This window comes from Cyprinus carpio, chromosome A25 (genome assembly GCF_018340385.1).
Source record: "Cyprinus carpio isolate SPL01 chromosome A25, ASM1834038v1, whole genome shotgun sequence".
Lineage (NCBI taxonomy): Eukaryota > Metazoa > Chordata > Actinopteri > Cypriniformes > Cyprinidae > Cyprinus > Cyprinus carpio.
The window spans coordinates 16441606-16461592 of record NC_056596.1 but is presented as its reverse complement, the minus strand read 5'-3'; the positions used below and the strand labels follow the sequence as shown (position 1 = coordinate 16461592).

The 19987-nt window shown below is 36.1% G+C and overlaps 1 protein-coding gene across 1 annotated transcript; it reads right to left on the bottom strand.

Moving 5' to 3' along the window:
* Nucleotides 1-1541: 1541 nt before the first annotated feature.
* Nucleotides 1542-19058, bottom strand: LOC109101813 (FYVE, RhoGEF and PH domain-containing protein 6-like). Its single transcript, XM_042715719.1, has 21 exons — nucleotides 18733-19058; nucleotides 15546-17337; nucleotides 14473-14572; nucleotides 14183-14244; nucleotides 14064-14094; nucleotides 12239-12390; nucleotides 10870-11026; nucleotides 10574-10661; nucleotides 9234-9284; nucleotides 9074-9132; nucleotides 8900-8971; nucleotides 8750-8818; nucleotides 7382-7465; nucleotides 7184-7263; nucleotides 6860-6962; nucleotides 6607-6753; nucleotides 5439-5547; nucleotides 5230-5330; nucleotides 2548-2676; nucleotides 1901-2043; nucleotides 1542-1804 (listed from the first exon to the last, which is right to left on the bottom strand). Exons 1-21 carry the CDS (start codon nucleotides 18743-18745, stop codon nucleotides 1768-1770), a joined length of 3579 nt encoding a protein of 1192 aa, XP_042571653.1. The 5' UTR covers nucleotides 18746-19058; the 3' UTR covers nucleotides 1542-1767.
* Between the last annotated feature and the right edge of the window lie 929 nt (nucleotides 19059-19987).

Here is a 19987-nt window from a genome sequence, read left to right as displayed (position 1 = left end):
AGTCTCCCAGGTTTTAAATATTTTTGTCCAGATCATCACTTAAGGTCACTGGATATGACGAAGAAACAGTGTTTCTCAGCAGTGTTTAATAACCTGCATCATTATTTGTTTCATACACAGTCTAACAGCTTCAGAGGTGAGTCTTTTTCCCCCTTCAAATCCAGAAGCATGGTTTGCACACTTATTTACACAACATTTGTGAATAGTCAAAGTGAAATGATATGAAGTAGTATGTTTAGAAAGGAAAAGAAAAAGAAGTGTGAATAATATTTAATCATGTGATCCATAAAAAAGTAACTGTAATCTGAGCATTTTAAAATGTAATGTACTCTAATTACAAGTGCTTAATGTTTGGAGTCTGATTGCGTCATCCAGATCACACGTGATTCCCAGCACTCTTCAGGATATCCCGTATGAGCTGTTTGGGAGTGTTTAACCGACTATGATTGATTACAATGCTTATAAACGCTACCATTAAATATTTCTCTACGAATAAAGAAAAACAAATATGATTTTTTTGTGTTCTCATCAAAAACGTGACCATATATTTTGATACTCACTATAGTTATTGTTACTATTACAATAAAACAGCTATACATTTATATCCAAAAAAGTTATTGAAACAAAATGACATCGACTCCTAATGCTTACACTATACGGTTTTATTATGATTTCTGCAGAAAGCAACAATGTAGCACAAATAATGACTAGGAGTTACAGATTAACAGTTCAAGATCCTGGAGCCCGACTGCGCATGCGCTAATTAATCAGGGCTGGTCTTTGATCAGAATTGCGAAACGACGCGCGTTTTAAAATCGTGTTCTGGTTTCATTTCAAAATGATATTAAAATAAGTATCAGCATATGCTCGTCGAAAACAGTACACGGTGGGTCCGGAGTAAAAATACGCGGATATAACTGCGGAACTGCTCGTTTACAGACGTCTATGCGCGTGTAAATGACCAATTTAGTGTTTTATACGCCATACCACGCTTGAATCCGACGATATGGATGTTTGCTAAGAGGTAAACAATGAAAAATTTAAAGATAGTTTTAAAATAATAATTTTAAAAAACAAACAACAGGAAATGCTACCTTGCCAGGCTGCCGTGGGTTAGGTGAGAGGATCACGCGATGCATTAAAGACGCAGTTTTCGTTATAATAATCACCACCAGTTCACAGTTCAACACAGCGCCTTTGTTTGAATCCTATTTATACGCGACCGCAAACGCATATGTATCTTATTTTCAAATACCTTGTAAACAAGGGCAGGGGTCCTCGCTTCTCCCGTCGTCATCAAAACGCCATCTTAGGAGCTTGTGACGTAAGCAGTGTGACCCCTGACCCAGTCGAGATCAGTCTCACCCCCTACCTGTCCTGCTGGAGCTTACCATAGTATGACCTCAGGTTCCTCTCTCAGAGGGACACATGATCATACTCTAGGTCACAATACAATATTCAAAATCATGTCTTTTTTGAACCAACCTACATTCTAAAATGACAAAATATTGAAATGAGATAGTATAAAAATACATTTATTGAATGCAACTAACTGGATACAGTGTATTTGCCATTAAGCGTGAATATAACAGCATAATAAAAGGATTTGTAGTGTTTTATGCAAATGCATGATCGGATATGTTGTTTCATTACATTAATTTCACAATCGAAACAACTTCATAGTAGCAACTGCAGATGTGGTGAGCCGAATCGAATTTAACGTATGAAGGTCTGATCTGGAAACATCTCCGGCTGAGGAAGAGAGGGTTAGAGAACCGTGGCTTCCTGGATGGCTTCAGTCCATCTGAGGAGAAATGCATATGCGACGATTATGACACTGACATGGCTAAAAACATCCAAAACATGGATAATAAATGCTCTTTTATACGGATACACTCACCTGTCACAGATCTGGCTGTCACTCGCTCTGAAGACGTAGTACAGAGTGTTTTTGTGATAAAGTTTAAAATGCAGCGAAGATTCGGGTTGCTCTGTTCGGACAGAAAATCCCAGAAGAGGTTGACTTTCCAAAGCTGCTACGTCCTGATACAATAAATGAAAGTAGTGTAAAAATGCAAAATAAATAAAATCGTGTATAAAATAGCTGGTTACATCATTTGATAAATACTAAAAAGCAGAAATATAACAGCATCACTTCACAACATGCAAGCTGAGATATATATATATATATATATATATATATAAACACAAAGAGTCATCAAAAGAAAGGTAAATCTGAATGAGCAAGAACATTAACTGTACACTATGAAAACATGAAAAAGTGCATCTATTGAAACGAAACTGAAGAGCTGCTCACTCGTGTGCTGCATGTTTGATAACAGAAACCTGAGCACATTAACACACGATTGCCCTCGTTTACACATCAATGGCTCTTTCAGTTTAGAAACTAGACCCACCCGGTCACTATCACTGATACTATCACTGCAAAACAGCAGGAGCTGCAGCAGTAATAAGAGCAGCATTTGCATCCTGATCATTTTCAATACATCAAACTTATTTTAAATCGCCCCGTTTATATGTTCATACCTCACTGGCAGCGTAAGTGTACAGAACTTTGTTCATGATGACAAACCAGAACCGTTTCCACTGCTTCCTGTTGGCCTTGGCCCTCTCCAGGTAGCCGCTCATTGAGGAGCAGTCCGTGTTCGCTGAAACCTAAAATTAAGGAATGGATTCAATTTACTGACATCTACACAACCGGTCGAAAGTTTAAATGTTGATGTTTAAAACATTTTGAAGAAGTAGCGTTTGCTCATCAGGGCTGCATTTATTTGATCAAAAATCCAGCAAAAACAATATTATTGTGAAATATTTTTTACAATTTAAAAGAACAGTTTTCAATGTGAACATATAGTAAAATGTAATTAATTCCTGTGATCAAAGCTAAATTTTCAGCATCATTACTCCAGTCTTCAGTGTCACGTGATCTTCCAGAAATCATTCTAATATGAGTATTTGCTCAAGAAATATTCATTATTATTGTCAATATTGAAAACAGCGGTGCTTTATATTTTTGTGGAAACATTCTCAGGATTTAGTAAATTTATTTGAAATACAAATCGTTTGTAAAAATTATAATCAGTGTTGTGAAATTTTTAAAGTAATCCATTACAATATTGTGTTACTCCCTAATTAATTGCATTACTTTTTTATTGCATTAAATTTTTCTGCATTACGTTACTTTTTCTCATCTGGGCTGAGCTTGCTTGTTTGTTTTTAATATATATAAAAAATGTTATATTTCTGGCAAATGTAACACCAAAAGTGAAAGGAATAAGCCTCAGGCTAAAGGAAATGTAAATTCACATCTGTACAGTAGAGGCCGCAGCTCAAACTGATTGCATGCAGAATAGGATTACATTCTTCAGCAATAAAAAAAAGATGAAAAAAAAAAGTTTATCTAAGTTAATTTTTGCTTATTAGTATGGTTGGATCATTACAGGTTAGCAGCAAAGACATTGGATAATATACATAAAGGATATTTGTGTTATTTAACATGTTTTTAATATTTAAGGTTTGCGTCATATTCTGAGTTTGCATTTCACTGTTTTTATTCATTTTGAGGAAGACTGAATCTGTTTTTGTGCAGGTGAGATGCATGTTCACACAGCGCACACGCCTCTGAACTCACTCCTGATTTCTCTCAACATGGGCACAGGAGAGCTGTCAGTCAATGCATGGGTAAAAGTAACTAGCGTATTTTCTCATCCAAATTTGTGGAGAATTTTTTTCTGCCTACTGTCCCACCTCAGTAAAAAACACCCCTCGTTATTCAGGTTTTTCAGACGCTTCAGGAACCACAAAAATGTAATTATACATTGATCAGAGTGCATTTTTCACCTGCCGAAAATGCTTGTAAAAAGACAATGTTTGCATTGATAAAAAACACTACTAAAAGTACAAACCCGATTCCAAAAAAGTTAGGACACTGTACAAATTGTGAGTAATAAAGGAATGGAATAATTTACAAATCTTATAAACTTATATTTTATTCATAATAGAATATAGATAACATATCAAATGTTGAAAGTGAGACATTTTGAAATGTCATGCCAAATATTGGCTCATTTTAGATTTCATGAGAGCTACACATTCCAAAAAAGTAGGGACAGGTAGCAATAAGAGGACGGAAAAGTAAATGTACATACAAGGAACAGCTGTAGGACCAATTTGCAACTTATTAGGTCAACTGGCAACATGATTGGGTATAAAAAGAGCCTCTCAGAGTGGCAGTGTCTCTCAGAAGTCAAGATGGGCAGAGGATCACCAATTCCCCCAATGCTGCGGCAAAAAATAGTGGAGCAATATCAGAAATGAGCTTCTCAGAGAAAAATTGCAAAGAGTTTGAAGTTATCATCATCTACAGTGCATAATATCATCCAAAGATTCAGAGAATCTGGAACAATCTCTGTGTGTAAGGGTCAAGGCCGGAAAACCATACTGGATGCCCATGATCTTCGGGCCCTTAGACAGCACTGCATCACATACAGGAATGCTACAGTAATGGAAATCACAACATGGGCTCAGGAATACTTCCAGAAAACATTGTCGGTAAACACAATCCACCGTGCCATTCACCGTTGCCGGCTAAAACTCTATAGGTCAAAAAAGAAGCCATATCTAAACATGATCCAGAAGCGCAGAAGACCTAAGACAGTTGAGCAACTAGAAGCCTGTATTAGACAAGAATGGTACAACATTCCTATTCCTAAACTTGAGCAACTTGTCTCCTCAGTCCCCAGACGTTTGCAGACTGTTATAAAAAGAAGAGGGGATGCCACACAGTGGTAAACATGGCCTTGGTCCCAACTTTTTCGAGATGTGTTGATGCCATGAAATTTAAAATCAACTTATTTTTCCATTAAAATGATACATTTTCTCAGTTTAAAACATTTGATATGTCATCTATGTTGTATTCTGAATAAAATATTGAAATTTGAAACTTCCACATCATTGCATTCTGTTTTTAACCACAATTTAAACAGTTTCCCAACAAAATTATGGATTTACATATCACAGTTCTTTGGATCATCACCTCTAATCACATATTTCGATTTTAGATCGTTTGAGGAGCACAAAACAACGGTCAGTGGCTGGAGCATTAAGGACAAACCTCAACAGACTGTGAACGTAGATCTGGCTTTATGATAATAGGTTAGTTAAGGGCTGCTGGTATTTTCTTCTGCTTTCTGAAGGGATGATCATCACCTCTTTAAGGGCTGCTGGTATTTTCTTCTGCTTTCTGAAGGGATAGGCACCAGGCGACTTGCCAGTTGGCGACAGAGGTGTATTACTGGGTTCTTGGTCACCTAATATAACACACACACACAATCTCTTATTTAACACAAATCAATACAAATATAAAGATCGAGGCTTCAAGCAGACAGTTTCTGTGTGAGCGTGTTTGCGTCATGAACCTGAACTATTTTGCTGCAAAGCGGAGAAGCAGAGATCGCAAACTCGCACGAGGTGATTCTTCAGGTATTTCAGCGGATGTTTGTTAGTTGAACAGGCCTGACACACAACCTACATGCCAAGAGAAAAGAATGCATGCATAAGCACACTTAAACATCATGCAGTGAACAGGTAAAAGATGAAGGTAAAAAGTATTTTTGAAATAATATGAATTAGTAGTTCATAAATATCAGATTACGTAATATTCTATTGATACTTATATAAAAACAACTTACTTCTTAACATAAGTTTTATTAAGATAGATAGATAGATAGATAGAGAGATAGATAGTATTTCATGTTCCAGCATGTAGCTTAAGGTGCGTCCCAAATCGTGTACTTATGCACTATTCTATGAGGTTTTGTAGTATAAATAGTGTGAGTAGTGCGTTCACACTGAAAATTCCAAAAGAAAAAGTGCACTTTAAACACCCGGATGATGCACTTAAATATCCAAAAAAAAGTGTGAAGTGTGAAATGTTGGACACTTCATGCACTTAACTGTCGCAGCTTTAATTACATAGCAAAGGGGGAGGGGCTCTCAGACTCCGATTATGAATGATAAAATAACCTTATATAATACATGCACTACATGGTTGAGTACATAGTGCATAAGTACACAGTGTATAGTGCGTCATTTGGAACACAGCTTATGCATAACTAGCATGCTTTTAGCATGTTTTAACCTATAGTTAAGAGTTAACACTTTTTGGCATATTTTAGCTTGTTGCTAGCATGTTTCTAGAAGTTGTTACCATTACCTAACGTGTGTTTAAGCACGTTTTCAGCATACGTTTGAGCTTGTTTCTAGATCTTGTTAGCAGGTTTTTGCATGCTAATGCATGTTTTTGTTTCTGTTGGTAGCATGTTTTACCATGTAATACATGTTATTTAATATTTATTAGCATGTTGCTAATGTTATTGTACAATGAATAGTCATTTATACAATGTATGTCATTTTTGTCAATGCCGGCAATGCTAAACTGAAAGTTAGCATCACCATTTCCCTCAACAAAAAGTCAATGGAATTTTCCATTGCCTTTCGGATAATTGCAGAAAATAAGCTCTGTGACCAACAGAAGTTGTTAATATTAGGTGTGAATGGGGTGTTTGTTAAGGGAAATCTTCTCACCTTCCCACAGGCTCTGCAATGGTGGCGTCTCCAGGTGAGGGTGAACTCACAGGTGCAGATCATGCACATAGTGGCCCTCAAGTCTGGGATCCATATCGGGGCTTTGGATCCCAGCTGGGCCCCACTGTCTGGAACATCTTGAGTTGCCTGGAAAATATTGCAAGTTGACCATAAAACTGCGCACATGAAGCATTATGATGATGAAGTTTATGATTTAAACTCAGTTGCAGGCCATTTCAATCAGTCAGTTTACCATCTCAGGGTTTCTGACTGAAGTGAAGGTGGTCTCTTTCTTGATGTAATCATCGATTGCGGTGGAAATGGCCCGAAGCCACTCATCTCGACATGCAGCAGAGCTTTGAGGATAAAACCACGAGAGTGTATCAGTCAGAAACATACACATTCAACTGTATGGATTACATTATGTTGGTTTGGAGCGATATGAGGCTCAGAAAATTATGAAAATTTTAATTTTTGGGTGAACTATCCCATTCAAGGATTAATGAATAAATAGGACAAAAATGAGCACCACATCCTACATACTTAATATTTTGTCATCTTATGGAAAGATTCTCACCTGGCAGATAGAATAAAAGATCGTTCAACACTCTCAATGTTCAGCTCATTCTGATACCCCTCCTGACTGGGTTTACTGACCTGAGCGTAATACAGACAATGATAGAAAATAAGACATTTTAAAATGGATGTAAATATGCAAAAATGTTTAAAATGGAAAAACAAATAGCTGTGACAATTTCAGCAATAAAAATCTCACCTCCATCTCAGCCAATGACAGTATGTTGTTCAGTTTGAAATTACCCTTTGCTACTGGCGTGGTATACAGAAGACTATCATTTAACTGTTCACAAAGAAATAAGAAATACATTTTTCTCAAGCAAGAAAAACAAAAGGATATGTGAGGTAATCAATATTAGGTAAAAACATAAAAACAAATCTACAAAAACAAAACTAACTAATGACACCATAGATTCAACAAACTAAACAAAAAGAAATAAAACAAAAGCCAACAAAAACAACAAACATTTACCATGAAATCAACAAACAAAACTGAAAGTAAACATTAAATTAAAAAATAAAACAACAAAACCAGACATAAAATCAACAAAAAACCAAACAATAAACATAAAAAATCAACATAATTAAAATTAAAAGACCAACCCACAGGAAAGAAAGTGAGATCTCTTTAACATTTCAAATATTTCTCCTAGACAGAAATTATGTAACTTTAAGATTGAATTGAGATTTTTGCTTGAGTCTCCTGCTTCTCAAACTTGTCTCCTGAGACAAAAAACTCAAAACAATCTCACATTTGTCTCATTCAAAGCTTTATAAAAGATCTCAACAACATCACACGCTGTGCTTAGATTTTTCTCCTAGTCTACAGACTCGGGAGCTCTCACATTTGTCTCATTTGTCTCTCAACAAATTTACAAAGTGTGAAAATGTTTCATCCACCACATTCTCAGTTTTGAATCTTTTTTTCTAAAATGAGAGATATACTCATTTGTGTCTACTTCTATTTCTCCTAAGGGATTTTAGGAGAAACATCTGAAATGCTGTTAATACTAAAATGAGAGATATATGAGAATCTCATCTAAGTCTCCTGAGCTTAGGAAGAGCATTGAGCAATACCTTTTTTTCTATGGGAACAAATAAAACAAACAAACAAAACCAAAAAACAAAAAACAAAAAAAAAATCAAACAAAAGTCAACATAAAATCAACAAAAAACAAACAAACATAAAACCAAACAATGAAAGTCAACATAAAATCAACGAAAAAACTAAACAAACAATAAACAAAGTCAACATAAAAAATCAATAAATCAAATAAAACAAAAAAAACCCCAACAAAATCAAACAAACCCAACAAAACTTAAATCAACAAATATAACTAAATAAATAAAATCAACAAAACCAACAAGTCAACATAAAATCAACAAACAATTTTTTCCTAATTTTTTATGCAAAAATAACCAAAGGCATGAAACAAAACATCAATTAACCAATGATATCATACCCTAACATCCATGAATTATGTCTCTTTACAGAAATTGCATTGTGAATATTGTTTCATGTCATGTTAAATAAAACCGAATGAGCAGTGAGGTGACTGTCACTTACTAAGAAGAACATTCGAGGCTGCATCCCCTTCCTGGAGAGCTTCATCAAGATCCCTTCCTTTAACAAAACCTAAGAAAACATACATGAATATATTACAGAAGCATTTCCAGTTGCAAACAGTTCAACAGGAGTTAACGCTTGTGAACGTACCCGTCCTGGTTGAACGATCACGTGATGCCCAGTCAGGCGGCACTGAACCTCGTACAGCTTCTGGCAGTTATCCTGCGTGAAAACCACACTTCATATTCCTCAAGATTTTACACAAAAGCATAAGCTATTGTATGTGTAGCTTTTTTAGAAACTAAAAAACGGATTCTGAATTACCTTGTGTCGTACGATTTCATTTGCATGATTAGCCACCTCCTTTACGATCATCAGGGCAGCTGTAAAGATATATAAAGAGATTATTTATATATCATGTAATAGAAGACTGAGATTTGCTGTGTGCCTAATAACAAAAGATTTCAAAACCATTTATTTTCACCTTCTGCATCTTTATAGTCTGCCGATTCTTCATCTAGATTGTTCAAATAACCTAAAGAAAAATGATAAAGGTGTTTATAAAAAATCTGAAATGTATAAATATATCAAATGAACACTTGTCATTGAAAGTGTGTGAAGGTATGGCCGAGTATCAATGCAGATTTCTTTATTTGATTCTGATTCACAAGCTCACAATTTTGATTCATAATCTGATTCACAAGCTCACACGTGCATATGGAACACCTCAGATATCTGCTCTACCCTACCTACCCTAGCAACTCTACGGCAATGTGCTCAAACCACAAGCCACCTTTATGAAAACGCCTGGCAACTGCACAGTGCTAAAACACATAGAAGACCTTAGCAACCACCCATAGAACACCTCAGATATACCCTGGCAACTGCACAGTGCTAAAACACATAGAAGACCTTAGCAACCACCCATAATACCCTAGCAACTGTAATGCATTAGAAACCACACAGAACACCTTGGCAACTGTAATGTGTTAAATAATAATTAGAACACCTTACCAACTGCCTAGCAACACCCTGGCAACCACCCACAATAGTTTAACAACCGCAATGTGTTCAAAACAACTACTCAGAACACATTAGCAACTACATAGCAACACCTTGGCAACGACGCACAATACCCTGGTAACTGTAATGTGCTAAAAACTACTTAGAACACCTTAGCAACAACATAGCAACACAATGGCAACCACCCACAATGCCCTAGTAACTGTAATGTACTAAAAACATCCAAGCCACCTTTATTAAAACCTAGCAACCACCCAAGACCCTAGAAACTGTACTGCAATACAAAAAAAAAAAAAAAAAACATTAAGAACACCGTAGCAACACCCTGGCAACCACCCACAATACCCTGGCAGCTGTAAATGTGTATTAAAAAAATACTCAGAACACTTTACCAAACACATAGCAACACCCTAGCGACCACCTACAAAACCCTGGTAACTGAAATGTGTTAAAAACTACTAAAAGCACATTAACAGCTGCATAACAACACCCTGGCAACCACCCACAATTCCTTAGCAACTGCAATGTGTTAAAAACTACTCAGAACACCTTAGCAACCACATAGCAACACTCTGGCAACCACCTACTGTACCGCAATATGCTAAAACATCCAAGCCACCTTTATTAAAACCTAGCAACCACCCAAGGCCCTAGAAACTGCACTGCAATGAACAAAAACCATTTAGAACAACATAGCAATCACCCACAATACATAATATCACAATAGCAACTGCACTGCTACACTCAAAACAGCTTAGCAACACGCTAGCATTGTTAATGAACTCATAAGTGAATCCTCACTGGTCAGGAGAAGCTGATACTGTGGAATCCTCTGGATGGGTTTCAGCATGTAATGTTTCACTGCCAGGTTTGCACAGCATGGATGGCTCTGTATCAGAGACAGAGAAAGAGAAAGACAGATGATGGCCAGAGGGGCATTTTTAGGGGAGTTTTTAAGAATGTAAAAAAAAAAAAAAACAACACCAATAGACTATTCACATCACTGCAAAGGCTGCCATTCACACAAACTAGAGCATCTAGATTACTACTGTTTGAAATGAACTGAGAAAAAAAACAGGTCGGAGTGGTTCTGTTACCTCAAACTCTTGGACGGCTTTGGCAAACGCTGGGCTCTTCCGGCACTGCTCTTCTAGAAGGGCCACATTCTTGTCGAACTCACGAATGTAAGTGGAGTACATTTTAAGATACGGGCCCTTCTTCACAAATATGTCCGCTACACTGCAACGCTCGTTCCTGTTTGAACAAAGGAACTTCTATAAATAGTTCACATAAAAGTACTCTCTGGTATCATTTATTTTCCTTCATGTTGTTCCAAAACCCGCATGACGTTCTTTCATCCGTGGAACACAAAGGAAGATATTTAGAAGAATGTGCTGGTTGCTCTTTTCAAGAAACCAATCAGTTCAATTTGTGAAAGAATCATAAAATTAAAGTCATCTGATTCATTAAAAAGACTCAAAAGAACGGTGAAGATGTCAAGATTTACAGTGAATACCAAGTTAAATTTCTGTATGTTTTTCATTCATAGCTATGATATTCCTTTAGAAATGAGGAATATAGTGCAAGAGTATTTATGTGATATTTTATTGCGCATTTGGGTACCTTTTTGAAGCGTGAAAGCTGCAGTCTCTTTCATTGTAACTGCAAGGAAAGGAGCGACTAGCATATTCTTTAAAATTTCTTATTTTGCATCAGAAGAAAGTCATTCAAGTGTGGAATGACATGTGGGCGAGTAGATGTTAAAAGAGTATTAATTTTTAAATATTCACATTATCAAACTCTCAAAGTGTTAAATCTCAATGACTAGTCATATCTAGATTTCTGACATTTTTGGAGAAAATGCTGGATAAAATTTACCCCAAATATTATATGGGTCAATGATGTGATGTTTTATATATATATATATACATAGTTTTTAAGTTTTTTTAATTAAATAATTTATTTTGTATTAGTTCAGGTTGTAAAATGTAATGTATTGTGACTTAAAACATGATATTTACTGTAGAAATTGTCTTTAAATAAAAATATGTTTTACCTTGATACATTTATTAAAAATAATTTATTGTAAAATGTTTTTTTTTAATGTTTATACCACATCACATATTTATATTAATAAAATATTTTCTTAAATATAGTATGTAATTCTTCTTGAATATTTTCTTGAATATGAGCCAACATTAGTACAAAGATTACAGTTCTAAAACTTGACACATTTGTTTTAAACTGGATTTTATGTCACTGACAAATAAAGCAAATTTCTTTGTCTAGCTTAGCAATTTCATAAGTATCAAACATAATTTTTTCTGTAGTTCTACAGTGGCATTTTCCATGACATTGTGACAGACCTACAAATGCACTGTAGCTACTGACTTTCCAGTGTTTCAATATCAATAAGAAGGTATGCAGGATTGCTGCTTTCTGGTGGTTTGTTGATGTTTGCATTACCAGTGAGCAACCCGTTCCTCCAGCTCTCTCAGCAGGTCACAGTTGAGCTCGTACAGCTGCGGCAAATAACACAAGATCTGGTTCAAGACTCGCTCGTCCATTACGGGTTTCCCCGCCTGACAGGAAGCCTTCAGTACAGCATCACGAAAATCCTGTAGGGTAAAAGGAAGAGATATTAAATTATAGAAAATAAAACCATTATTTTAGATGTTAATACAAAGACATTTTGCCATCAGTCACTCCAAAAGCTCTGATAATGGCCTATGTCTTTGTAACTTAACACAAAAGTATCATAATAGTTCAAATTGGCTCAATTAACTGGAGTTTGTCAGACCTAGTTCCCTCTTATTGTATGGCCAGAATTTTCCATATTAGTTCCCTTCATGCAAGAAATTCATATGGGTTTGGAACGACATGAAGGTGAGTAAATAAGGGCGAACTCTTCCTTTATGAAAACAACGCCTAAACTGGTTTTATTTGCTGCAAGTAAATATCCGTCAAGCTTTCAGACATTTCCTTTAACTCTAAAAATGCAACACAATGAAATGCATAATTTAAAATATGTGTAAAACGTGAATAATTAATTCCTTTATATTAACATAGTACATTTTGCCATATTTTTGCACAATTTTCCTAGAGTATATATATACATATATTTATAAAGTTTTTCATTTAAATTAAATGTTTATATTTTTAAATTTCACATGATACTGTAAAGCTGATTTGCCTCTCATCATCTCATGTTAAAACACTTTTGCCGCGTATTCTTTTTATAAAATACATTTTTTGTTTCACGGTTTCATTCAGTCGTCATTCTTTGACGAATAGTAAGCTTATTATTTGAAAATGTATTCAAAGCATTTTTTGTAAAGCTTTTACTGTCACTTTTCATCAAGTTAATGTGACGTTCCTGAATAAAATTATTTAATTCTTTAAAAATACAAATCTTCTTCCTACTGATGCCAAACAATAAAGTGTTCATATAAATGTATGAATGTATGACTGTCATTGTAGCAGTTGTGTAGCAGTCAGACCGATAAAACTAAATGAAAAAAGCAGCTTGCTACTTTGATGCTACCAAATTGCTATTTGATTTTTAAAAATGGCGACACGAATACTGGGAAACTAATAGATTCACTGCTACTGGCCAACACTTGGCGCGTTTCCATTACAAATTTGTGCAAAACTTTGGCAATATTTTATAAATGTCAATAAAAAAAGTACTGGGAAATGACAAAGTTTCCGGCGATGTCATGCAACTAAAACGTAATTTTTTCCTCTCGCGATAAGTCACGGCAACGGACAGTTCCGGTGGCTGTTTCGGAGCTGTGACGTGCTGCAGACGTGTGCAGTGTAAATAATCTAATAATTAATGGCAGGGAAAGCCCCTTATACTGGAGAGCAGCCACATATGAAGTGTTTTTTTCGTATGCCATGTGACCTGTTAATGTGAAAAAAAAAAAAATCGTTTCCTTTGCAGTTTTGCGAATTATTCCTTTTTCGCATTGCCTGAAAAACCACCTCATGCGAGCGTACAATTTTTTTGCGATATATCTGTGTTTTTGCATAATTGACGCTTTTCCATTCGACGTATTTTCAATTTTCAATTTCAATTTGTGCAATTTGAAGGGTAATGGAAATGCGCCTACAGATGACAAACAAAAAGTCTGATTTCATTATTAATATTATAAGAAGCAGACTTAGAAAAGTGACTGATTTACATTTCATGAAAAAGCAGGGCTTTACATGGGACATTATATAACAGCCCACCTACATTAACGTGACAGTATCTAAATGAGCTCAAAAAGTCGTAGTGAACACTTACTACATGGAGGAGCTTCAGAACCTTCACAAATCTGAAAATAAATACAACAAGAACAATAAAGACAAACGTAAAAATACAAATATTAAAAATAAGTAGTCATGTGAACAAAACAGGCTTACATTTTCTCAGAAGACAAGATCTCATTAACAATGTGCATCACCTTGGTCTTCTTCGCTTTAGCCTAGGAAAAAATAAAATGTTACCATCAAAAATAACCATTTAGCTCTAATTAAATAAGCAGACTAAGTATCAAAAGTGTTATGTTATATAGAAAATGTTTATATACTTTGTGTATACTGATCTGTAATATTTCTTTAAATATATACCTTTTTTTTAGGATAAATGAAGTGTTATTTCTAATAAAGTGTTCATAACATTTCTTAATGTCCTCTAAATGTGAATACAGTACTTGTTTTTCTCTATTGACGGTGTTATCTTCGTCTTCTGAGCTGCCTTCATCTTCTTCTGAATGCGTATCATCCACTTCCTGCACTTCTTCCAACACATTTCTGAAAAGGAATCAAAAGGCCTCTCAGATCTCAAAGGCATGTGAGAGGAACCAGTGGCAACAGCTACAGAAGCAGAAGAGTCAATAGTAATGACTCAGAATCTGTAGTGTGAATTAGATGTAGGTCAGATGTGAAATCATTCGACAACACCTGTTTAGAAAGCTGCAGCCATTCTTCAAATTCCATGTCAAATGGGTGCGTCACATAAACCAAGCAAAAAATATTTTTAAGTTCGTATCGACCTAAAGTTTTGTTGGTGCTTTTAGCCGGCAAGAGTCTAATTATTGCAGTGTAAACAAGAAAAAAGTCCTAAACCGAACTGGAGCGTCTGTCAAATTAACGTCCAGTCTTAACAAAATATTGATATTGTGGATATGGATTTGAAAATGTAAATACAAATTAGGTTATTTTAAAATCAGATGTGTTATTGGCTGACGAATTTACTAAATATATTACTAAAATATTTAGTTAATATGATGATATTTGTAAACTTACTACAAATCTCCGTCCCTATGTACAACCTGCAAATGTTAATATTTGTTACTTTTTTCAAAAAATTCTAAACATTTAAAGGTTATCTTGACAAACTTTGCTTTTCTTGACAATTTTGACAGTTGATTTGTTTCAATTTCGGTTCATTTGAATTCTACCTTACATTCAAATTCAAATTGCAATTCTGCATTCTGCTTGAATTCAAATTCAGGAATTAAATAGAATCGGTGATCTCATGAATTATTCATGCAAAATTAAACAATATTTATATTTCATATTGTATATTATAATGTCATCATGTCTAAATTCAAGCGTCATAATACTAATTTTACATTAACAAAAACCTTCTAGTTGTTTTTTTTTTTTAAGTTTCTAGTCTGTTTTCACAAAATACAAAATTTTGGCCCTAAGTTCAAACATGAATATAATTATCGGTTGATCTGCATTGGACAATTTTGTATTAATATCTATGCACACTAACCTTTCAAGAAACTGCTGCTCTTTGGCATCTACGTAGTGTTCAGGGAACACATCAGGAACTTCATAAATACCATCGTCCTCATATTTTAAAGGCCGACATTGGTATTTATTGTCTTTCTGTGCCGTTGCAGTGCTAAAAAGAGGCAGGTTTTCATATTCTGGGATATCTTCATATGCATGTTCAGATTCACCAACATTGTCTAGATCTACATTCTGCTCAACTCCTAATATGTTCCCATTCACTGCTTGCCTCAGTTTCAGTGCGTCTGGATGTCCACAGTGCAGTGGCATCGGTTTCTGAGAGCAGGTTTTGCGCTGGCTTTCCTCCGTGTCCACCGGCTGCTCATTCATAACCGGAGTGAGATGGTCGGCCTGTCCACTCTTGACGGATACCTTGGGTGCCTTTTTGACTCGGTCAAGGTCCATGATCCTAAGAAAGGAGGTCTTCTTGAGGCCATGGGGTTTATGGGTGTCTGCTGACGATAAGGACTTGGATTTCGGCTTGAGTCTCTTCTTGTTTGGTACATCGCTTGCTTGCTTCTTCTCAACTGCAGACTTCAACTCAACTTCAGCATTTTTTCCATCGTTTCTCAGTGAAGACTTGGACACTGGTTTCTTTTTAGGGAATCTGTCTACTGAAAGTTCTGTAGCCCCAATGTTATCGTGCCTACGGCCATCAACTCCAGGTTTTTGGGTCTTCTTCTTCAGGTGTTTATCGCTTGACAACGAAATCTCAACGACCTCAGGGGTTACATCCAGATTTTGTGCTTTCTTTTCAGTCCCCTGTACACCAACATCCTGGGTTTTATTTTGTTGCGTCTGAGGGATCTTCTGGCGTGGGGCAGGTGTCAGAGCGCCCTGGCAGGTGCACTTGAGGATCTGAGGATCTTTGTTCTCTCTATAACGTCTTACAGCATTGATGCTCACGTTATTAGGACTTTCTCTCCGTAACGGATCTGGATTGTTTACATCAACAGGTAAGACGGTAAGCTCTGTTTTGCTGAGGACTGTTGACTCTTGAAGGACAATGTTGGATTGTTTCTTCTTAGTTTTGCGCTGAATGGCTGCTGGTGGTGCTTTCCTAGGTGGCTTAGTAGGGAACGGACAATACTGCGCACTATTTACGGCTTGCTGACGATCTAGAGGTTCTGGATCACCATCAACAGATGCATTAACACTAGAGACCATGTGGTTTTGGTGTTTCATGGTCACTTGCATCTCAGAACCACTCTGATGTGCCTTCAGTGGCTCTGTGTTCTGGGATGTTTTCCGAGGTTTTTCAGTTGGATGTAAATGATCACTATTGAATGAACTGTGTTCAGGGATGCACTTCGAGGAAGTAGGTGTCACTAAATCTTTCCGTTCTTCTGGTGTTCTCCGCGGAGGTTTGGATGGGTTCTTTCTGGGTCCTTCGGTTTTGCCTGCCTTACACTTATCAGGGCTTTGTTGATGAACATTTTGGTTGTTTTTCTTTGGTGTGCAATCAGCACAGTTTCGGTCAGTGCATACACAAATAGGAATGATGTAATCCCACTCCGGCTTGTTGTTCCCAGTGTGCGCGTCATTTCTGTAATTCAGAGCACCGACGTTCTTTGTGATGTCAGACTTTTGTTGTAAAACAGCTTGAAGTTTGGAGAGACATGGTTTTGGTGGCACTTCAGGCTTCACTTTGCATTTAACAGCCGGTGAGGAAGGCTGGTAAGCACACAGTTTTGAAGCAGGTGGATGTTGAGTTTGCTTGGGTGGAGGGAGAAACTTTGGTTTTGGTGCCAAAGGTGGTTTCTGATCACCGGCTGAGAGGAAAAAGAAAAGCACATTGGTTGGTTGATATTGTGTTTAGTTTGACTTCCATAATGTTTGAAGTCCCTGAGACACATTTTGTTGCTTGTATTATAGTACATTACATATTCTTCTACACTTATCTTAAAAATAAGCGTTTCAAAAGGAGGTTTTTTTTTTGTTTTGTTTTGTTTTTGTTTTTTTTGCAGTGATGCGACAGAAGAACCAATTTTGGTTCCCCAAAGAACATTTCACTGAACAATTCTGAAATTAAGCACTTTTTCTTAGTGTGAAGAATCTTTTTCCACTATAAAGAACCTTTTGTGGAATGAAAATGATGCACTCATATTTTTAAGAGTGAATCAATAATAATATTATTAATAATAATAATAATTTTCTCTGAATTAAAATCCAGTACAAGACATTTAAAATAAAGTTTCTGTTAAATACAGATACTTTTGGGAAAAAAATATACTTTTTAAAATAAAGAATGTACTTTTTGGAAATGTGATTTTGATCCAAGAGAGTAATGATGATTCTTTTAGGGGTCAGTTTGACCCCAGTAAGAATAAATAACTGCATTCAACAGTGCAAAACGATCGGGAAATCTAGTTTGTAAAAATCCATTGCATTTATGTTACTTTTTTTTCATTTTATTTTTTTCTGAAAAATAATGTTACATTTTAGCAGTGTTAGGGAATGTTACTTTTAAAAGTAATAAATTACAATACTATAATACTCCATGAAAAAAGTAAGTACTTTTGTTACTTTTTACTTTTGCATTAGCTTTTGTCACCTGGTCTGGGCTTGCTTATTTGTTTTTTTAATAAAAAAAAAAAAAAATTGCCACCTGTATAGTGCCCTTTATTCACACCAACAGCGAAATGAATAAGCCTCTGGTGCCTCTGCACCTCACTCCCAATTTCCCTCAACAGAGGGACATGAAAGAAGTCAGTGAATAAATGGGAAAACAAAGTCACTTGAGTTACTTAATTTAAAAAGTAATCTGATTACGTAACTCGTGTTACTGGTAATGCGTTACCCCCAAAACTGCATTTATTATTTTATTAGTATTATTATTATTATTTACATTTTATTTATAAATAATATTTAAGTCGTTAACTCATATAATTAGGAATCATTAAACATGAACGTTTGAAGTTGTTCTCATAAGCACCTTTAAGATGCTGTCATTTTCAGGTTCTACAGTGATCTCTATACTGTACATGGAAAGTCCCCAGCTTTAATAAAACTAAGCAAGATTCATATTGCATATTCTACTATTTAACTTTGTTAAAGTAACAAACATGTAAAAGATCCATCAAATACATATAGTAGACCGGTGGTAGTTTTGTGCGTATTATTCCAGGAAAATAAATAAATAAAAATAAATAGATAAAAGCGCTCACCTGCTCTCTTCATCGTCCCAAAATATTATTTATGACGCGTATGTGGCCACCAGCAAATGTACTCTGTGCGTGTGTGTTTTGGGGTGCATTTCTAAGAAGTTTGACGACACAATCCACAGCGATGTTTTCAGTCCAGTTTAATGAGGAAAGACTGATCAAATTCTTTGAGAGGCTCAGAGAGGGCGGGTTACATCTGTACACACGTGCCTTTATTCATGGAACTAAAGAAATAAAAGTTTCAGTAATCCTTCCATTGTGCGCGCGCCTGGCTCTGTGGATACGATCCCGGTAAAGTTAGTTTTATATCAGACATTCGGCTTGGAAAGTTAGGGAGCGTCACTAAAGTGTGAGCATAAAACACACGGGCACACATACACCATGTCACTCTGGCTATAAAATATTCGTAGCGTTATGCAAATGTAGTGATTGTACCGCAAACTGAGTGATTAAAAATCACTCTGGGGGACCGCTAGAAGGTTAACGTTTTATTTTATTTGTGTAGCCTCATATATACTTCAATTCTCTAAACATATGCCCTGAAGATAATTGTGATTGTATCGCAAACTGTTTATTTGTGTTAAAAAAAGAAATACAGCTACTGGTCATGTGATTTGATGATTTTACTGCTGTTGTAATGTGTTCACACCAAGCGCCAACCTCCTGCTCTCTCTCGTGAAGCCAACAAGGAAGTGACTAAAACTGCAATTCATCGACTGGCCGCTTGAGGCTGGCTGCAGAAGGGAGTCAGTCCCATAGACTCCCCATGTTAAAATGCCCAACATTACAGCAGAAAAAAAATTGTTTACAGCCGGGTTCAAAAAATTATTTTGGTCTATATAGCTAATTTTTTAACTAATTCGTTTAAATTATATTAAGCCTTAAAGTTCTGCATAATTAAGGGCGTGGCCACTTGAGTGACAGGTGGATTGCTGCTGCTGACACTGCCGTCGAGCTAAGTGGGCGTGGCTTCAGCAACCAGCTCCCGCCATTTTGCCCATTTCCGATTATCCAGGAGAGTCACACGGTGACGCGCTGCCAAGATGACGACGGCTCTACTCCGCCCACTTTGAGCTTCAAAAACGCTTTTCAGGAGTCTACGGGTGAAGTCACGGACTCTACGTCCATGTTTTTATACAGTCTATGGTTCACACGCATTTCATTTCCATCATACACAGGTCCCATCGCCAAAATAAAAGTCTATGTATTTTTCCATCATACAAATCTATTAAACTTCCTGGTCATGTGACCTGAATAT